Consider the following 15,704-nt stretch of genomic DNA (forward strand, 5'->3'; position numbering starts at 1 on the left):
CACGCTGAAATACGCCCAGGTGAGAACCATGGCCATAGGAGATAATGGGATTTCACTTGCTGGCCGTTTTACAGCGCGTTGATCAGCGCTGTAAAACGCCCAGGTGTGAACCCGGCCTTAATGGCTCTAAAATTATTGCTCTCACTCAGACGTTTGCGGCGATATGTAACATGTGCAGTACAATAAGCACAATCGTCTTTTTCGCACGTAGGCGCACCCGACGCATATCTGCATGTGTATGTGGGGGGGGCGGGGACTTTAAAAAAAATGTTGTTTTTTTAATTTTATGCTTCTTTATTTTTTTTTATGAATCTTTAATTTTTGTATTACTTTTTTTTTTTTTTTTTTTTTACACACAACTTTATTGCTATTACATGGGGGGCTAACAAACCCCCCCATGGGATAGCCAATTTACATGTTCTTCTGTCCATACTAGGCATCATCTGGGGGCAGTGATTTGAACTGTAGTTCGTGAGGAAACACGGTTCGAATAGAAGCTCTCTACTGGAACTTGGCAGAATTGCAGTCAAAGAAACCATATAAAATATTGTAATGCCCAGTCATCTTGGAGGTTTTTTTTTTTACCATGGCAGTCTGGAATCTGGGGATTGGCCAGCTCTGAGGTAAAATTGTAATTCTACATATACTGTGAAAAAATACTCCCATCAAAAAATCATATCCAGTTGCAGTTTACATGTAAAACTGCAAATGGAAACAGTTCTTGAAAACGGGCACTGGAACAGAAGAGCCAAATCTTTAAGACTAAGCCATAAAAACACAGTTGGGCCAATAGCTGGATAATGTCTGTGAAGAGTCTCATTTATCCAGGTCATGGTATATCTGTAAAAAAATAAGACAACTGGACGTGCTGTATTTTTCTGGAAGACGTTTCACTGGTCATCCAACTAGCTTTCTCCATGAAAGAAAGCTGGCTAAGTTAAATGGTTATTAGAGGTTTGATTTTGTATGTAGGGGGCAGGTTCACTCACAAGCAGAGTGACAAGTTTTATAGCAAACCTTGGTTTTCGGTATTGCCAATAAAATGATCAAGACCTCTTATGATCACTACTGCACTTCAACCCGATTTAAAAAAAAGTTACATAGTATTTGAGGTTGAATAAAGACATTAGTCCATCAAGTCCAACCTATTAGGATCTCATTCTAGGAGTACCTGTACCCCTGTATATTACGGTCCCTTAAGAAGAAAGTTCCATTTGGGCTTTCTTGTAACCCTGGTTCTGAAAGATAAAAGGTCATTTCATCAACCAGAATCAAAATGTTTACTGGATTACAAAACCAGGAAGGTCACTTGGTCAAGTAGTCTGGTAAGCCTACCACCCAAATAAACATTAGACCATAGGAACCATGCAAAGGGTCTGAACTTCAACATTCTGGACTTTAGCCACTTGTGCCAAGTTGTAATAGACCGCTTGCTATACACACTGGAAGCTAAATCACAAGAAACAATCAATACATCTGATAGCTTTCCCAACAAATGGATGACACTTTGGAGTTTGTACAAGTGCCATATTACAGTAAAACCACAGTGGTGAAAAAGCTAAATCCAAGCTGCATATAGTGCAATGGCTACCCTCTATTGCTGGACTTTCTCATAATGCTAGCTTCCTGTCCATACATGGTCACTGACCCAGAACAAGTGAAGATCAGGGCTTCTGACTTTACTTGCTGTACACTTGTGATGGACTTCTAATTCTAAAGTGGAATCAGCGATAGCCAGCAGGCAGTCATCAATAGCAATTTACTATTGCTCAGTACCTCTGCAGCACACATTCTGCTGAAATTCAACCAGTGTGTGTGCCCCCTTCCCTTTCAAAGTCAATGTTTATTGAAGGAGCTGGTCTGAAAATTCTCACCCAAGCAGTGACAGCAGCCAATCAGCTTACCGTCACTGTTTGGGTATTCTGACAGTAGGACACCCAACGCTATAATAGTCAGGTAGGGGGGGATCCTTCAGCCACACTGTATAAGGTGGCTTCGTTCAGCCTCAAAAAAAAACAAAAACTGACGAATTCCTCCATCTTTGATAACAGCATGGATGAAGGCATTTCCCACTGTGTATATTGTATTATGACAGCAACACCATCCACTGTCAGAATACCCGACCGGTGCTTGCCGTCGACTGGCTGCAAGCACTGTTCAGCTGACAAATTTCCAGCATGTCCCTTCCATAAAAAAGTAAATCGAATGATTGTCGTTTGTTGAGAAGATAGGGCTACCCACTAATCAATTCAGCCAATTCCTTCTGAGCTAGCCAAAATTTAAACTTGACTGTACTCAGCTTTAGTGTGGATGGGGAAACAAAGTGTTTTTTCTTGTTCAGTCCAAGGTTCTGTATAAGAAAAAATGAGGGTTTATACTTCCCTCAACTGTCTTCTGTTCATGGTTCCAGGGTAAGGATGTTGTCACGCTAGATCATGGGAAACACAGGGCGGAAAAAAAAACAAAAACTCACTAATAAGATGTTCTTGCTATGGACAGGATTTCATCTGCTCTGCACTTCCCAAGAACCTTCCTAGAAAGATGGCCACGGCATGCCCAGCTATGCTAAAGGTGGGGGTAGGGCAAGTATAAATGAAACTTTATGACACCAACGAACAGTAGGTGATTTGTAGAGAGGGAGGGGACCTGGGCTATTTGATCAGACGTTTCATTTCATTACATCTCCATACAACTACAACCCACTGGTGTGCCATGAGCACTAGCAGATGTATTGGATAATAAGAGTAGAAAATGAGATGAAAAAAACTATTGTTCAGCAAAGAATTAACAAATAGCTGCAATCCCTGTGGCAGATTTTTCATCAACTGCAATTCAATTTTTCATAGCAACAATATGACTAAGGAAAGTAATTCTAGTCTCTAACTCTTACATATGCTACATCACGTTTTGGGTCCAACATGGCCCCTCATCATTAATATGCCAAAGTCTATATTCCTACAGCTGCTGCCAATGAATCACACACACAATTTTCGTAATTCTTTAACCTGTTGCCGTCCGCCCGTTGTGAAAAAACAGACGGACGGCACAGTCGCATCGGTGGGTTGCCGTCTCCAGACGGCTTTTTTTTCCTGCTCGTGCGCACCCACTAGCGCGTGCGCACGGGCAGAAAAAAACAGCCTGTTCTTTACAGCCGTTACCAGCTGTTTCACATGCATACGATCGGCGGCTCTATAGCCTGCCGATTGTATGTATGGGCTGTATGGCGGATCGCTTGTATGGTAATAGGCATCGCTGCCTGTTTTTACATTTCGGCCGTTTCCCGCTCGCGCCCCGCTCAGATCTAGAGAGCTCCGGGCCGGCCGTTTTTTTACTACGGCCGGCCCGGAAGTGGTTAATATAGTAAAAAATAAAACCCCCATTGGTGATTAAATACCATCAAAAGAAAGCGCCATCTGTTCCCAAAAAATGGTATAAAATTCATTTCAGTACAGCGTTGTATGACGGAATAAACGTCAGTCAAAAATACTAAAGCGCGGAATACTGAAAAATGGCCTGGATGGAAAAGGGGGTTTAACACCCCGGTCAGCAAGTGGTTAAAGTGCATTTCTAGTCAAAACATGTTTTTTTTTATTTTGAGTGAGGAATGGTTGGAACCCCAGCCAGGTTATAGTTAGGGATGCAGAGATACTAGTATCAATATCAGTCCAGATACTGAGTATTTGGGGAGAGTACTCACACTCACCCAAATGCTCCCGATGCCTATCCCAATCCCGGAACTTCCGGTATCAGGAAGCCAGGCAGCGAGTCATTACAAGCTGCCCAGCTTCCTGATTGGCTGGGAAGCCGGCTCCAAGCTACCTCATCACCAGAGAGCTTGGAGCTGGCTTCCTGACCAATCAAAAAGCCGGGGGGGTGGGTAATGACTCCCTGCCCAGCTTCCTGATTGGCTAGAAAGCCGGCTCCATGCTTCCTGGGCACCTGCTGACTAGGGAGCATGGAGTTGGCTTCCAGGCTAATCGGGACGCTGCCTGGCTTCCTTAACCTCCCTGGCGGTATCCCCGAGTGTGGCTCGGGGTTAATTTTCAGGACCAAGAGCGGTAACCCCGAGCCACACTCGGGATTGCGCAAAAGTGTCACTCAAAAGTGCAAACATGACATTTACACAGAATACACACAATACAAATGTAATCTACTATAATTACATATATGTATCAAACTATTTCACTTCAAATTTTGTCCCTAGAGCTTTGTCTAGTGCCCTGCCTGCACTTTTACTGCACTCTATTGACTGTGGTACGGATCAGGCAGCGCCCCCACAATTCCCATTTACTGGACCATTTTTTTAAATTATATTATAATTTCTTATTATTCATAATTATTTGCTATATTATTTATGATTTCGTGTTTCAAACTTTATCATACCCGGGATGTCTACTGGACTCTTGTTTGGACAGATTTAGGTGAGTTATTCCTAAGATTTACTAAGAATTACAGGTCTACAATACAGAACAACAAATTGCCATGAAAAACAATGTACCGCTTTGGCATGCTAAAATCCTGCATAATCATACTGCCAGGGAGGTTAATGGGACTTCGGTATCGGTATTGGCAAGTGCTGACAAAAATAAATTTAAAAAAATAATGCGAGATCAGTACTTGATAACGAAAAAACGGTATTGGTTCATCCCTAGACTTTTCATCACTTCCTGTTTCAGGGACAATGGTTAGGCTCCTGACAGGGGTTGAGACTGTTAGTCCACCGACCCGAAGGCCAGTGGACCACCAATCCTTTGGGGACCTGCCGAAACAGGTCCCTCACAGTACTAGGCAGGGGGGATCTCCCGAAGAGAAACCCCCCTCCTGGGTGGGAGGAGACAGAGAACCCCGTAGGAGGCACAGAATCTGCTCGCGTCAGGAATAGGCCCCGAAGAAACCTGCACCATCAGCATCTGTGGGTCAATGCCAAAAAAAGGCCAATCGTGTATCGTGCATAAGGTGCAATAAATAATAAGTTCCAGTGCACCACGCTGACAGGCCCTAGGGGCCGAGTGCAAAAAAATTGCCCCGGTCTAGCCATAAGGCCTGTCCAAGAAGTGTTGTGTAGAAAAATGCAATGTGGTGTGTGACCAAGTGCATCATGAGGGTAGGTCCCGGACCCTGTGACTTTCTGAGCACCCCTGGGACGCCACCCCCAAGGGGCACAACACCACGGGCTTCTGCCGCCTCCCAACCCTCCAGCCTCGATCAAGTTTCGGATCTGCCCATTATCAGGAGTCTGAGCACCTTACAGAGGTACGACACCAAGCGCACCCATTACCGAAGAGTCGTTAACCTGGGGTCTGCAACCTCCTCCAGTACTCAGACAATTACACTGGCAATTGGCTACCGGTGCATCTTTGACTGATAAGAACAGATACTACACTTGATCTTAGCCAAAAGGCCGAGTTCTGGCTGGACATATACCTAATGTAAATAACTTGTTGAAAGCCCATCCAAATTCCCAAATTACACCATTGGCATATACCACAGTCCAATGGCCAGCATCTGAACAACTTACTGAGAGGTCAAAGAATTGCCTCACTGATATGGGAACTGCTTATACTCCATTGCAATTTTTTTAATTGTTACTATGGTTATATTTACTCTGTAATTAGCTTATGCTTGTAAAACATTATTACCTTGGCATTTGGCTTCATAAACTTAACTTGAACAAAGAACTGCCTCACCGGATCTAGTTGAAGCCACACCTACACCAGCCTAGGGAATATCGGCATCTCCTGAAGTATGCTGGAGCCCTCTTTTGAGAAGGCCGTGGCCCCTACCTCTGTTGGATGGTCCCAACTGTCATACTATGAAGTTATTTTGGTAAACAAAAAACAATTGAAGCCATGTTTTTGAGCTGTGGATAGAGTGAGGAAGGAATAGAAGCTCATTTTTTACCTGCTGTGTTCCCAGTAGAGGGAAGTAATTTTTCTCTGAGGACTCATTCACATCAGAAGTGGTGACTAGTGTTTTTGAGTAGCTGAACAGCAGTAGTCACCGCTACAACACATAGAAAACAATGGTGCCCCAATCACAATACAACACAGGTGTGACGTGCAGTGGAGTGAGCTGCAAAAAAATGCAGACATGCTGTTGCACCGCATGTCACCACACTGCTGTGCATGGACCTAAATGGGGTGCAGTTTGTTCATTCCAAATAAAACTTAAAGTGACAGTAAACTCAGGAGTTAAATCTTAAAAATACATTCCAGTACCTTCACTGTTAACAAAACTATCTTTGTGTAACACTCACCTGTAGATCCTCAAATCATCTCTGAATTGGTGCTGACACTGTCCTTCCTTCTGCAGGGTGGCTACTTTTATTCCCCATGGACCCTGTGTGTTGTAAAGTAGCCACTAGAGCTGCAACAACGATTCGATTTAGTCGATTAAAATTGACGATGGAAAACGTTACCAACATTTTCGATCGTCGATTATTCGGCTATCTATTACCTTGCCTGTTCGCGGCTCCACACTCACGCAGCGCACGCCATGCCCACCGAACGCGCACGCCGCCGCGGCCCAGCTCCCCTCCAATCCCGGCGCTCCTCACATCTAGCCGGGCCGTTTACATGACGGGTGCCGGGGATGTGAGCGCGACGGGTGTCCGCAACGGGGAACGGAGACTATCCAGGCATCCAGGCTAAACCTTTCAGCAGAAGACATGGAGGGAATGTTTAAACAGTAAGTGCCCCGACCTCCCCCCCTCCCCGGAGCCTGGGACCCAACACTGTGCAACCCATTACACCATCAAAAGTAAACTAAATATTAGATTGTAGTCCATCACAGGAGTGAGCTTGGAGTGCTGGCTACATTACAACACATAGGGATCGTGGGGAATAAAAGTAACCACCCTCCAGAAGGAAGGACAGTGTCAGCATGAATTCAGAGATGATTCGAGGATCTACAGCCGAGTGATACACAAATAAGATACAGTTTTGTTAATAGTTAGGGCCTTAAAAGCATTTTTAAGATGTAACCCCCGAGTTTATTGTCCCTTTAAAAAAAAAAAAAAAAAAGTAAACAGTGTGATCCTTCAAAATGACGCACAGCAGCTGTCATACCATTCTAGCCCACACGCTAAACCTGAGCATTTCAGTGAGGGATAGGGTGAACTAGGCCTGATTCGGCTGTCCTGTGTCCCTCGCCGGCACCTCTTCTCGCTAATGAAAGTCAGCAATTAAATGCCGCCCTCCTTCATGAGATTATCATGCAACTGCCGGACCTGGGTGCTGAACAGCCAATAGGAAATGTCCTCAACCCCACGCAACAAAGTGGACACCTGACAAGGAGCCTTCTACTCTTAATGTGTCACATGACCATGGATTTAGATGGCTACTTAGGGCAAGGGTGGGCAAACTCCAGCCCTCCAGCTGTTGTGGAACTACAAATCCCATGAGACATTACAGAATTCTCACAGGCATGACTTCCACAGACAGATGCATCATGGGATAGGTAGTTTCACCACAGCTGGAGCTTGCCCACTCCTGAGTTAGGGCATTCTGATCAGGTTAACAGTTGCGGGGGTGGGGTGAATTTCCTTTACAAAGCTATGGAGCAACCACCACGACAAATCAAAGTGAGTTATTAAAAAGGGACATATTCAGGCCCATTGTACAAAGGATTAAAGGCCTGGTCACTCTATACAGTCCTGCAGGTACATAAAGCACTTTCCATCGCCCTATAATAAAATCAGAATATCCAATAGATCCAACAAGCTAAATACATAGTGGACTCTTATGTGAAATCCAATATACTATTATAGAAAGCTAGAATTAGTTGGAGACTTTAGTGGCAGGCAGGAAGGCCAGGTCAGTGACCAACAGACAGAGGGGGGCTGCAATGCGAGCATTACAACACAGCCTTATATGGAGCTCACCCAACTCCTACAAGCAACTTAGAACAGCCATGCTAACCAGGACCCCCCAATGGAGAAATATGAAGAACAGCCACATACACCATGACCACATTCCAACACTAGAAGCCATAAACATTCCACACGCACAGCTAATGCACCCCACGTAAGAACAGGTCACCCAACAACTGCTCGTCCCAAGGCTACCCGCCCCCCCTGTACCTGGCAGCTCTGGTAGCTCTCAAATGCCCGTAGGGCGCTGTCGGTGAGTTTGACGTGGAAGACAGACACCCTCCCTCCGACCCTTCCACAAGACAACCCGTAACTCCGCTCCTCCTTCAGCGCCGCCATCTTAACAACACCATTCCTACCACCACCGCTGCTCACCCTACGCGCCCCGCCTCCTTACATTACATTTTTAAGCAACTCCTACGATTGGCTGCGGAAGACGTCCTTTTCACTAAGTGACCAATAATCCACTTCCTCGGGCGCTACAGCACCCGCTGAAAGCTGATTGGCTTCACTGAGCGGAAAAGGGCGTGGACTTTCTAGTTCCTTTCTAGTTCACAGCCTCGCTCAGCTCGTTATAGAAGTGATTGGCGGGGCGACGGAACGCCAGCTGTTGATTCCGCCCATTTATTGAACTTCGATCATGATTGGCGGACACAGAATAGGGCTCAGACGTTCGCTTGGTTGAAGAGGGCGGGCTATGCAAATAAAAACATGTGAAGCCTGACAGATGAGAGATCAGCTGGCTCGTAGTGTCAGGAATGTGCTCTGGGAAAACAACACGCCAGTTCGCTTAACTACTTCCTGACTACAGTTGCGCAAGCAGAGGGAGGAGATTAAAGGGGCCCAGATTAAACCCTCTTTTAGATTGGAAGCTCTCACGGGCAGGGCCCGCCTTACCATCTTCTCCTGTATTGTAACAGTAATGTCTTCCTTATATTGTAAAGTGATGCACTAAAAATAATAATAAATACTAGCGAATGAAGAAGGCTTGGTTTCAGGTCCTTGTTAGCTGAGAACTACATCTTTGCAGATCAATACTTACCAAGATCCAAAGCTCTGCTGTATGTTGGCATCCAGCGCTGCAAGACTCCCTTGGCCATGTCTCTCTCCCTGGGACATGGCCCCATAGAAGTCTATAGGGCTGTAATGTGCAGGTGCGGCCAGCTGCAATGCTCCCTCTGAGCATTGCAGCACTGGATGTAAACAATAGAGCGGGGTAGTCAAACTTTAGCCCGCCAGCATTAGTGCAACTACAAATCCCATAAGGCATTGCAAGACTGACAGCGACATACGAGACTCCCAGAGGCAGATGCATGATGGGATTTGTAGTTTCACCAAGCTGGAGGGTCAGTGTTTGACTACCCCTGCAAAAGAGGTATCGTCCAATCTCAGTAACAATAAATCTGTGGAGAGGGGAGTGATGAGATAAGTGCAGTTTGTTTTAAAGGTCTAGGCATTTAGGCCCTATTCACACTTGAGCTAAGTGTCATTGGTCATTTTTAGGCACTTTTTCTTTGTTTGTACAGGCGTTTTTGCTTATTTTTGCAAACGTTTTAGGCTTGAGCTTTTTATTGTAATTATTATTTGTAGATAATGGAAAGTTAGTTAAATTATTAATATCTAACAGATTAAAAGGTAGCAAATGAGGGCAGGGCCATCTTTAATATTGCGTGAACCCTAGGCAAACATTTTCTTGGGCCCCTACCTGCCATGCCCCACCCTCGCCCTGCCCCCACGCCACAGCATCCCCCAAAAAAGGTAGATGTGACCTTGCCTGAGATGTCATACGGTCACACTGCACAGCGTAGGCAGGGGTGGAGCAACATTATGCGATGCCGATCGCATAGTAAACAGAACAGAGCCGCGTGTGCAGGGGCAGACTTACAATACATGTACTGTACCACCCTACCCCTGTTCTATGCCATCCTTCCCCTGTGTACTGTGCCATCCAAGCTTCCCCCTCTCCCCGTACGGTGCCATTCTCTCCCCCCTGTCCCATCTCCCCCCATCATGTACCATCCTTCCCCCCTGTCCTACCGCCCCTCCCCCATGTCATCATGCCCATTTACTATACCATCCTCCCCCTGTACTGCGCCATCCTTCCCCCCTGTCGTGTACCATCTCCCCATACTGTGCCATGCCCCACTGTCGTGTGCCATCCTTCCCCCTGGTCCGGTACTATCCCCCACACTGTGCAGCCAGGTCTCCCTCACACTTGCTGGCAGCGATCAGGTTCTTGCCATCTTTCTCCAAGTCTTCGTGTGCCTAGATCCTTTCCTGAAGCTAGGGACTGTCCAGGTAGCAGTCACTGAACTCCAAGGGCTGCAACTCCATGATTAGCAGGCTGGCTCAGCTCCGCGCTCCCTTAATAGGCAAAGCAGCTAGCAGCACAGAAATAAGCCGTGGGGGGTTGGAGTGGCTCTCAGGGCTGGAGACGCCGGTCATTCCTTACAGCGGAGCCTGGCGATAGTGCACGGTCCTGTTTACTGGTTATTCAGAGTGGACGGAGCAAAGAGGAGCCTTGTCACATAGCAGACCCAACATTCCTACTAGGGATGCACCGATACCATTTTTTTCCAGACTGAGTACCGATACTTTTCCTCAAGTACTGGCCGATACCAATTACTGATACCTTTTTGTTTGTGTGACATTTTTCAAAAACAATCCAGACTAATGATTTTAGGACAGTGGTGGAGTGCCAAGGCCCAGTCACAGCTGGGACACTGGTAGCTCTGCCACTGACTCCAAGCTGTAGAAGGGATAAAAATCTCAGCAATATATTATATAGCAAGTCAGAACCACCAGCTACAGAGGAGTACAAATCTGAGCAAGGCATTATACAGCAATGCAGAATATTACAAAGCTACATTATCTGTGTTGCTCCAGGGTGGCAGCTTGCTGTGCGGGGTCTCAGGTGGGCTGTCCAAGGTCTCAGGTGCGCTGTGCAGAGTCTCAGGAGGGCTGTGAGCGGTCCCAGGTGGGCTGTGCGGGGGGTCAGGAGGGCTGTGCGGGAGTCAACAGGGGTCTGGAGGGTCTTTCAGGTGGTGGTGGGGTTCCCCAGGAAGATGTGTGGCCGGTGCTGTAAATGGGCGCTGTGGTTCACAGGAAGGCTGCCGAGGTCCCCAGTAAGCCTAATACTAATTAGGTCCCTAATTCCTACAGTGATGTGCCCTCTCCTGGCTCAATGGTCAGTCTGCCCCTGCCTGTGCTCAAAGAGGGCCCTGAATAAGGGAAGTTCATTGTTAGGGTTTACATACACTCTGTAACAACTCTGCAACACATGCCTAGGATCGCAACTGCGGAGCAGCGTACCTCCCGGTTTAGTCAGTGGGCGGTCTTGTATATACTCTCTCTCAGCAACTTAGAGATGTGTATGAGATCGGTAACATCATTTAACCTTGGTGAAAAACAGGTGCTATGCAGGATTACTAACAGCCTGGAAACGTATAATTCAACTTTAGGAAAAGGCCCTCAGTAGTAGGTTTATGGAACAGCAAGGTACTTGGGTAAGTATGATACCTCAATAAGCCACTTCTGCACACACAGACTTAATGTAATAGAAGTCCCAGTTAAGTTAATTCAATATAAGGATGTCCCAGGTGTGGGAAACGTTGATCACAAATAATAAGGATAACAGGGATAGACCCGCATTTACTGTAGGAATAGTCCTTGTGTACAACTAAGTAACAGTATATTAGTTAGCCCACGGGTACTTGCGGTTGTGGAGGTCTCAGCCAGGAAGTCTCCCAGTAGGTGGTAGTAGTGGAATACAGCCTGTGAGTCTCTGTCCCTATGCACTTGAGGATCCGGGTTGCTGTTTTGTCAAGCGGTTCCCCTGTTCAGCCACAGAAACTCCATACGAAGTGGGAGTAGTATGGGAGAAACCTGGTTCCCTTTGTGCAGTCAGCTGTTGCAAAGAGCTACGGTCTGTCGTGCGCCGGAGGGAGCCGATAAGGCCCGTAGTGCGTGTGTGCGGCCCCGGAGCGATACGGGGTGAGTTTCTTACAGGAACCCCATAGGGGAATCCCTCTGAGGTTCAGATAAGGAGATGGAGATTGCGGATATCTGCGGTGGAACTCCCTCAGCAACCTAGGTGCATGGACATCAGCTTCATCTTCCCAGGAATCTTCATTGGGTCCATAATTCTTCCATCTTATGAGGTATTGGATCCGGCGTCGGTATCTTCGGGAGTCCAGTACCCTTTCTATCTCGTATCCCTCTTCACCTTGTACCAGGACGGACGGAGCCTGAGGAGGAATTCTACCAGGGAAACGATTCAGTTGATAGGGCTTGAGTAAGAATACATGAAAGGTTGGTTGTACCTTCATCTTCTGCGGAAGGGTGAGGTGCACAGTATTCTCGTTAATGATTGTCTCCACAGGGTAAGGGCCTACATATAATTTGCCCAATTTCTTGGATGGAGTCCTTGCTCTGAGGTTCATTGTGGATAACCACACTTTGCCCCCAACTTGATATTGGGGTGAAGGCCTCCGACGAAGGTCGTAGAACCTTTTCTGGCCTGCTTGAGCTTCTTCAATATTTTATCGGAGGGTCTCAGCCAGCCCCCGGAGATTGGTTACGTAGACCTCCACAGCTGGAAGGTTGGTGGGTGTGGATGCTGGCATTCCATGTAGCCTCACAATGTTTTTCATAAAGGCGTCGGCAGTTTCAGATGAGGATGGGAGTTTTTTCAGGGCAGTGAAGTGTGCCATCTTTGTAGGAAGATCTACGACGACCATTATAGTGTTGTGCTCAGAGGAGGGGGGTAACTCCACAATGAAATCTATCGATATCGTCTCCCATGGCCGGGTAGGAATGGGAAGACTCATCAGTAGTCCATAGGGTCTCTTCTTTTCATGTTTTCCACGTGGCACAAGTCTCACAGAAGGCGACGTATTCCTTTATAGTGCGAAACATCCCAGGCCACCAGAAGTAGCTCTTTACTAAAGTCAAGGTCTTGGAAATACCGGGAGGTCCTACTGTTTTGTAACAACTCTGCAACGCACGCCTAGGATAGCAACTGCGGAGAAGCGTACCTCACGGTTTAGTCAGTGGGCGGTCTCGTATATACTCTCTCTCAGCAACTTAGAGATGTGTATGAGACCGGTAACATCATTTAACCGTGGTGAAAAAACAGGTGATATGCAGGATTACTAACAGCCTGGAAACGTATAATTCAACTTTAGGAAAAGGCCCTCAGTAGTAGGTTTATGGAACAGCAAGGTACTTGGGTAAGTATGATACCTCAATAAGTTTGTCATAAGCAACTTCCTAAGTCCTCAAGCATGCACACACAGGCTTTGATGTAATAGAAGTTCCAGTTAAGTTAATTCAATATAAGGATGTCCCAGGTGTGGGAAACGTTTATCACAAATAATAAGGATAACAGGGATAGACCCGCATTTACTGTAGGAATAGTCCTTGTGTACAACTAAGTAACAGTATATTAGTTAGCCCACGGGTACTTGCGGTTGTGGAGGTCTCAGCCAGGAAGTCTCCCAGTAGGTGGTAGTAGTGGAATACAGCCTGTGAGTCTCTGTCCCTATGCACTTGAGGATCCGGGTTGCTGTTTTGTCAAGCGGTTCCCCTGTTCAGCCACAGAAACTCCATACGAAGTGGGAGTAGTATGGGAGAAACCTGGGTCCCTTTGTGCGGTCAGCTGTTGCAAAGAGTAAATCTTTAGCGTTCACTGTCACAAACAGTAGGACGCCGAATATTCGTTTGGCCGCGGCTTAAGGAGCCTCTTGTGCATGCGCCGGGGGAGGAGCTACGGTCCGTCGTGCACCGGAGGGAGCTGGTAAGGCCCGTAGTGCGCGTGCGCGGCCCCGGAGCCATACGGGGTAAGTTTCTTACACACTCTATGTATATCTGTGATTATCTAAACTTCAAAAACTTACCTTCTGTTCTGTTTCAAATGTTGCTTTATGCATTAACATACCTCCTTAGATTCTAAGGAGCGAGCAGGTGTCCTATAAGCTACCCCTTAGATTCCTAGCAACCATGATGTCATCGGTCACTAACAACGCTGTGGTGGCCTCAGCTGAAAATGTTGCTACTGCATGTAGGCATGGGAGCGGTGGGATGCTTGGGCATTGACATTTTGTACATTTTTGTTTTCATTTTGCTGCCGCGCCCCTGATGAATTCAGGCAGCACACCAGTGTGTCATGGCCTCCCCGTTAAGAAACACTGCTCTAAACTGTCTGAGGTTCCCAACTATGGGAGCAACACTTTAACTCCCAACTGTCTCTCATTTGGAGGCAAATCCCTCTGTCCCTTTTACCTCATCAGTTGTCCCTCTTTTTGGTCTGATGTACAGATATCTATAGACATGTACTATTTAATTACTAAATGAACGATAGAAATCACCAGCACTTTGTAAATTAAATAAAAAAAAAGTTCATTTATTTGGACTAAACGTCACGCATATCGCATAATCCTACGTTTCGGGACTACGCAGGGTCCCTTCATCAGGGCAGAGATGTTTAACTACCCAACATGTTATGCTGCACAAAATCTGGATACACAGGGATTGAATTCTGAACTGATTCAGTGGGAATGGGCCGGAATGGGCCTGGTGTGTATCCAGATTTAGCCCTCGTTCACACCTGAACGTTTTGTAGCGCATTCTACGCTCGACGAACGCTCTACAAAACGCTCAAAAATATAAATCCCATTGTATTCAATGGTCTCGTTCCCACCTTGGCGTATTTCCACACGTCCCTAACACGCTACAAAACGGCCCACGCCTGAAAAGGTACAGGTACTACTTTGGGCCGTTTTGTTGCGCGTTTCCATTGGGCTACAGCCAAGTAGCCTTCGGAAACGCATGATTTTTTTACTGCGAATCGCGGTAAAAAAATGTGCGACAGACGCGCATATGCAATACGCCTAGGTGTGAACGAGACCTTAATCCCTCATCCTTTCTGTTAATTATCTTGTTTATAATCCTGAAAAGCTTGAATAAAGGAGAAGTGGTGAAAAAATAATAATTCTGGGTTTAACCATTCTTTTTCCGCATATAAATTCCTAATCGTCCACACATCTGGGAACGTGGCAGGGGTGTCCATTGTCTACATATATTGTGCTCGATGGTGTCCCTCTTACTCATCTCAGAAAGTTGGAAGGTATGGCAACACCCCGAAAGTCCAGAAGTCCTTTTTTTCAGGGCAGCTGGAGACTTCCAGTGTGTGTCTGCATCAAATCCAAAAAGATTTCAAAGAGGTGCCGTGACGCTGCAATGTGCCTTCCACGTGTATTTCCAAGTGTATGCAGCTAAAAACTCTGTTTTTAACCTAAGTAGTTGAGACAGAGTAGTTTGTTTTCTTTTTTGCTGGCTAAGTTTGTATTTGGTATGTTGCTCTTCTGGATTTGATGTATACACACACTCAGCTGTCTTGGAAATGTTAAATTTGGGTTTTTAGCGTTTTGCTGTAACTTCCCAAAGGATGAGGAAAATCAATGGAGGGGATTTATCATATCTTGAACAGACAGAATCTGAAGCAGTTACCTATAGTAATGAATCAGCTTCTCTTTATTATTCAAAAATTCAAAGACCAGGCCTCAGTGTGGTGCAAGCTTCCTTACTCAGTGGTGAGCAGAACTAATTTACTTAAAGTGTAATTACACTTTTGTAATCAAACTGGGATAACATCTACTTTATATTTGATACATGTTCTTATTCACATAAGTATATATATATATATAAAATTCAGCTTACCTTTTCTTAGATGCTCTTTTCTGGAGACTCCAGGACTGAAATGTCCTGGTTAGTTCTCATTGTTTAACCCTTTCGCTGCCAAGCCCTCCGGAACATTTTTCAAATCAGCTGGCCA

General features: G+C 46.0%; 1 protein-coding gene across 2 annotated transcripts in view; it reads right to left on the reverse strand.

Annotated features, from left to right (window-relative positions):
- The window catches only part of ELL (elongation factor for RNA polymerase II), a 71,547-nt gene extending 63,288 nt beyond the window's left edge, over nucleotides 1–8,259 (reverse strand). For both annotated transcript variants that reach the window (XM_018557483.1, XM_018557482.1), the window contains exon 1: nucleotides 8,081–8,259. In XM_018557483.1, coding sequence (XP_018412985.1) covers nucleotides 8,081–8,209 — 129 coding nt within the window. In that variant the 5' untranslated portion in view covers nucleotides 8,210–8,259. The remainder of the gene's footprint in view (nucleotides 1–8,080) is intronic.
- Between the last annotated feature and the right edge of the window lie 7,445 nt (nucleotides 8,260–15,704).

Source organism: Nanorana parkeri, unplaced genomic scaffold, assembly GCF_000935625.1.
Source record: "Nanorana parkeri isolate BGI_ZX_2015 unplaced genomic scaffold, ASM93562v1 scaffold286, whole genome shotgun sequence".
NCBI classification, from domain to species: Eukaryota; Metazoa; Chordata; class Amphibia; order Anura; family Dicroglossidae; genus Nanorana; species Nanorana parkeri.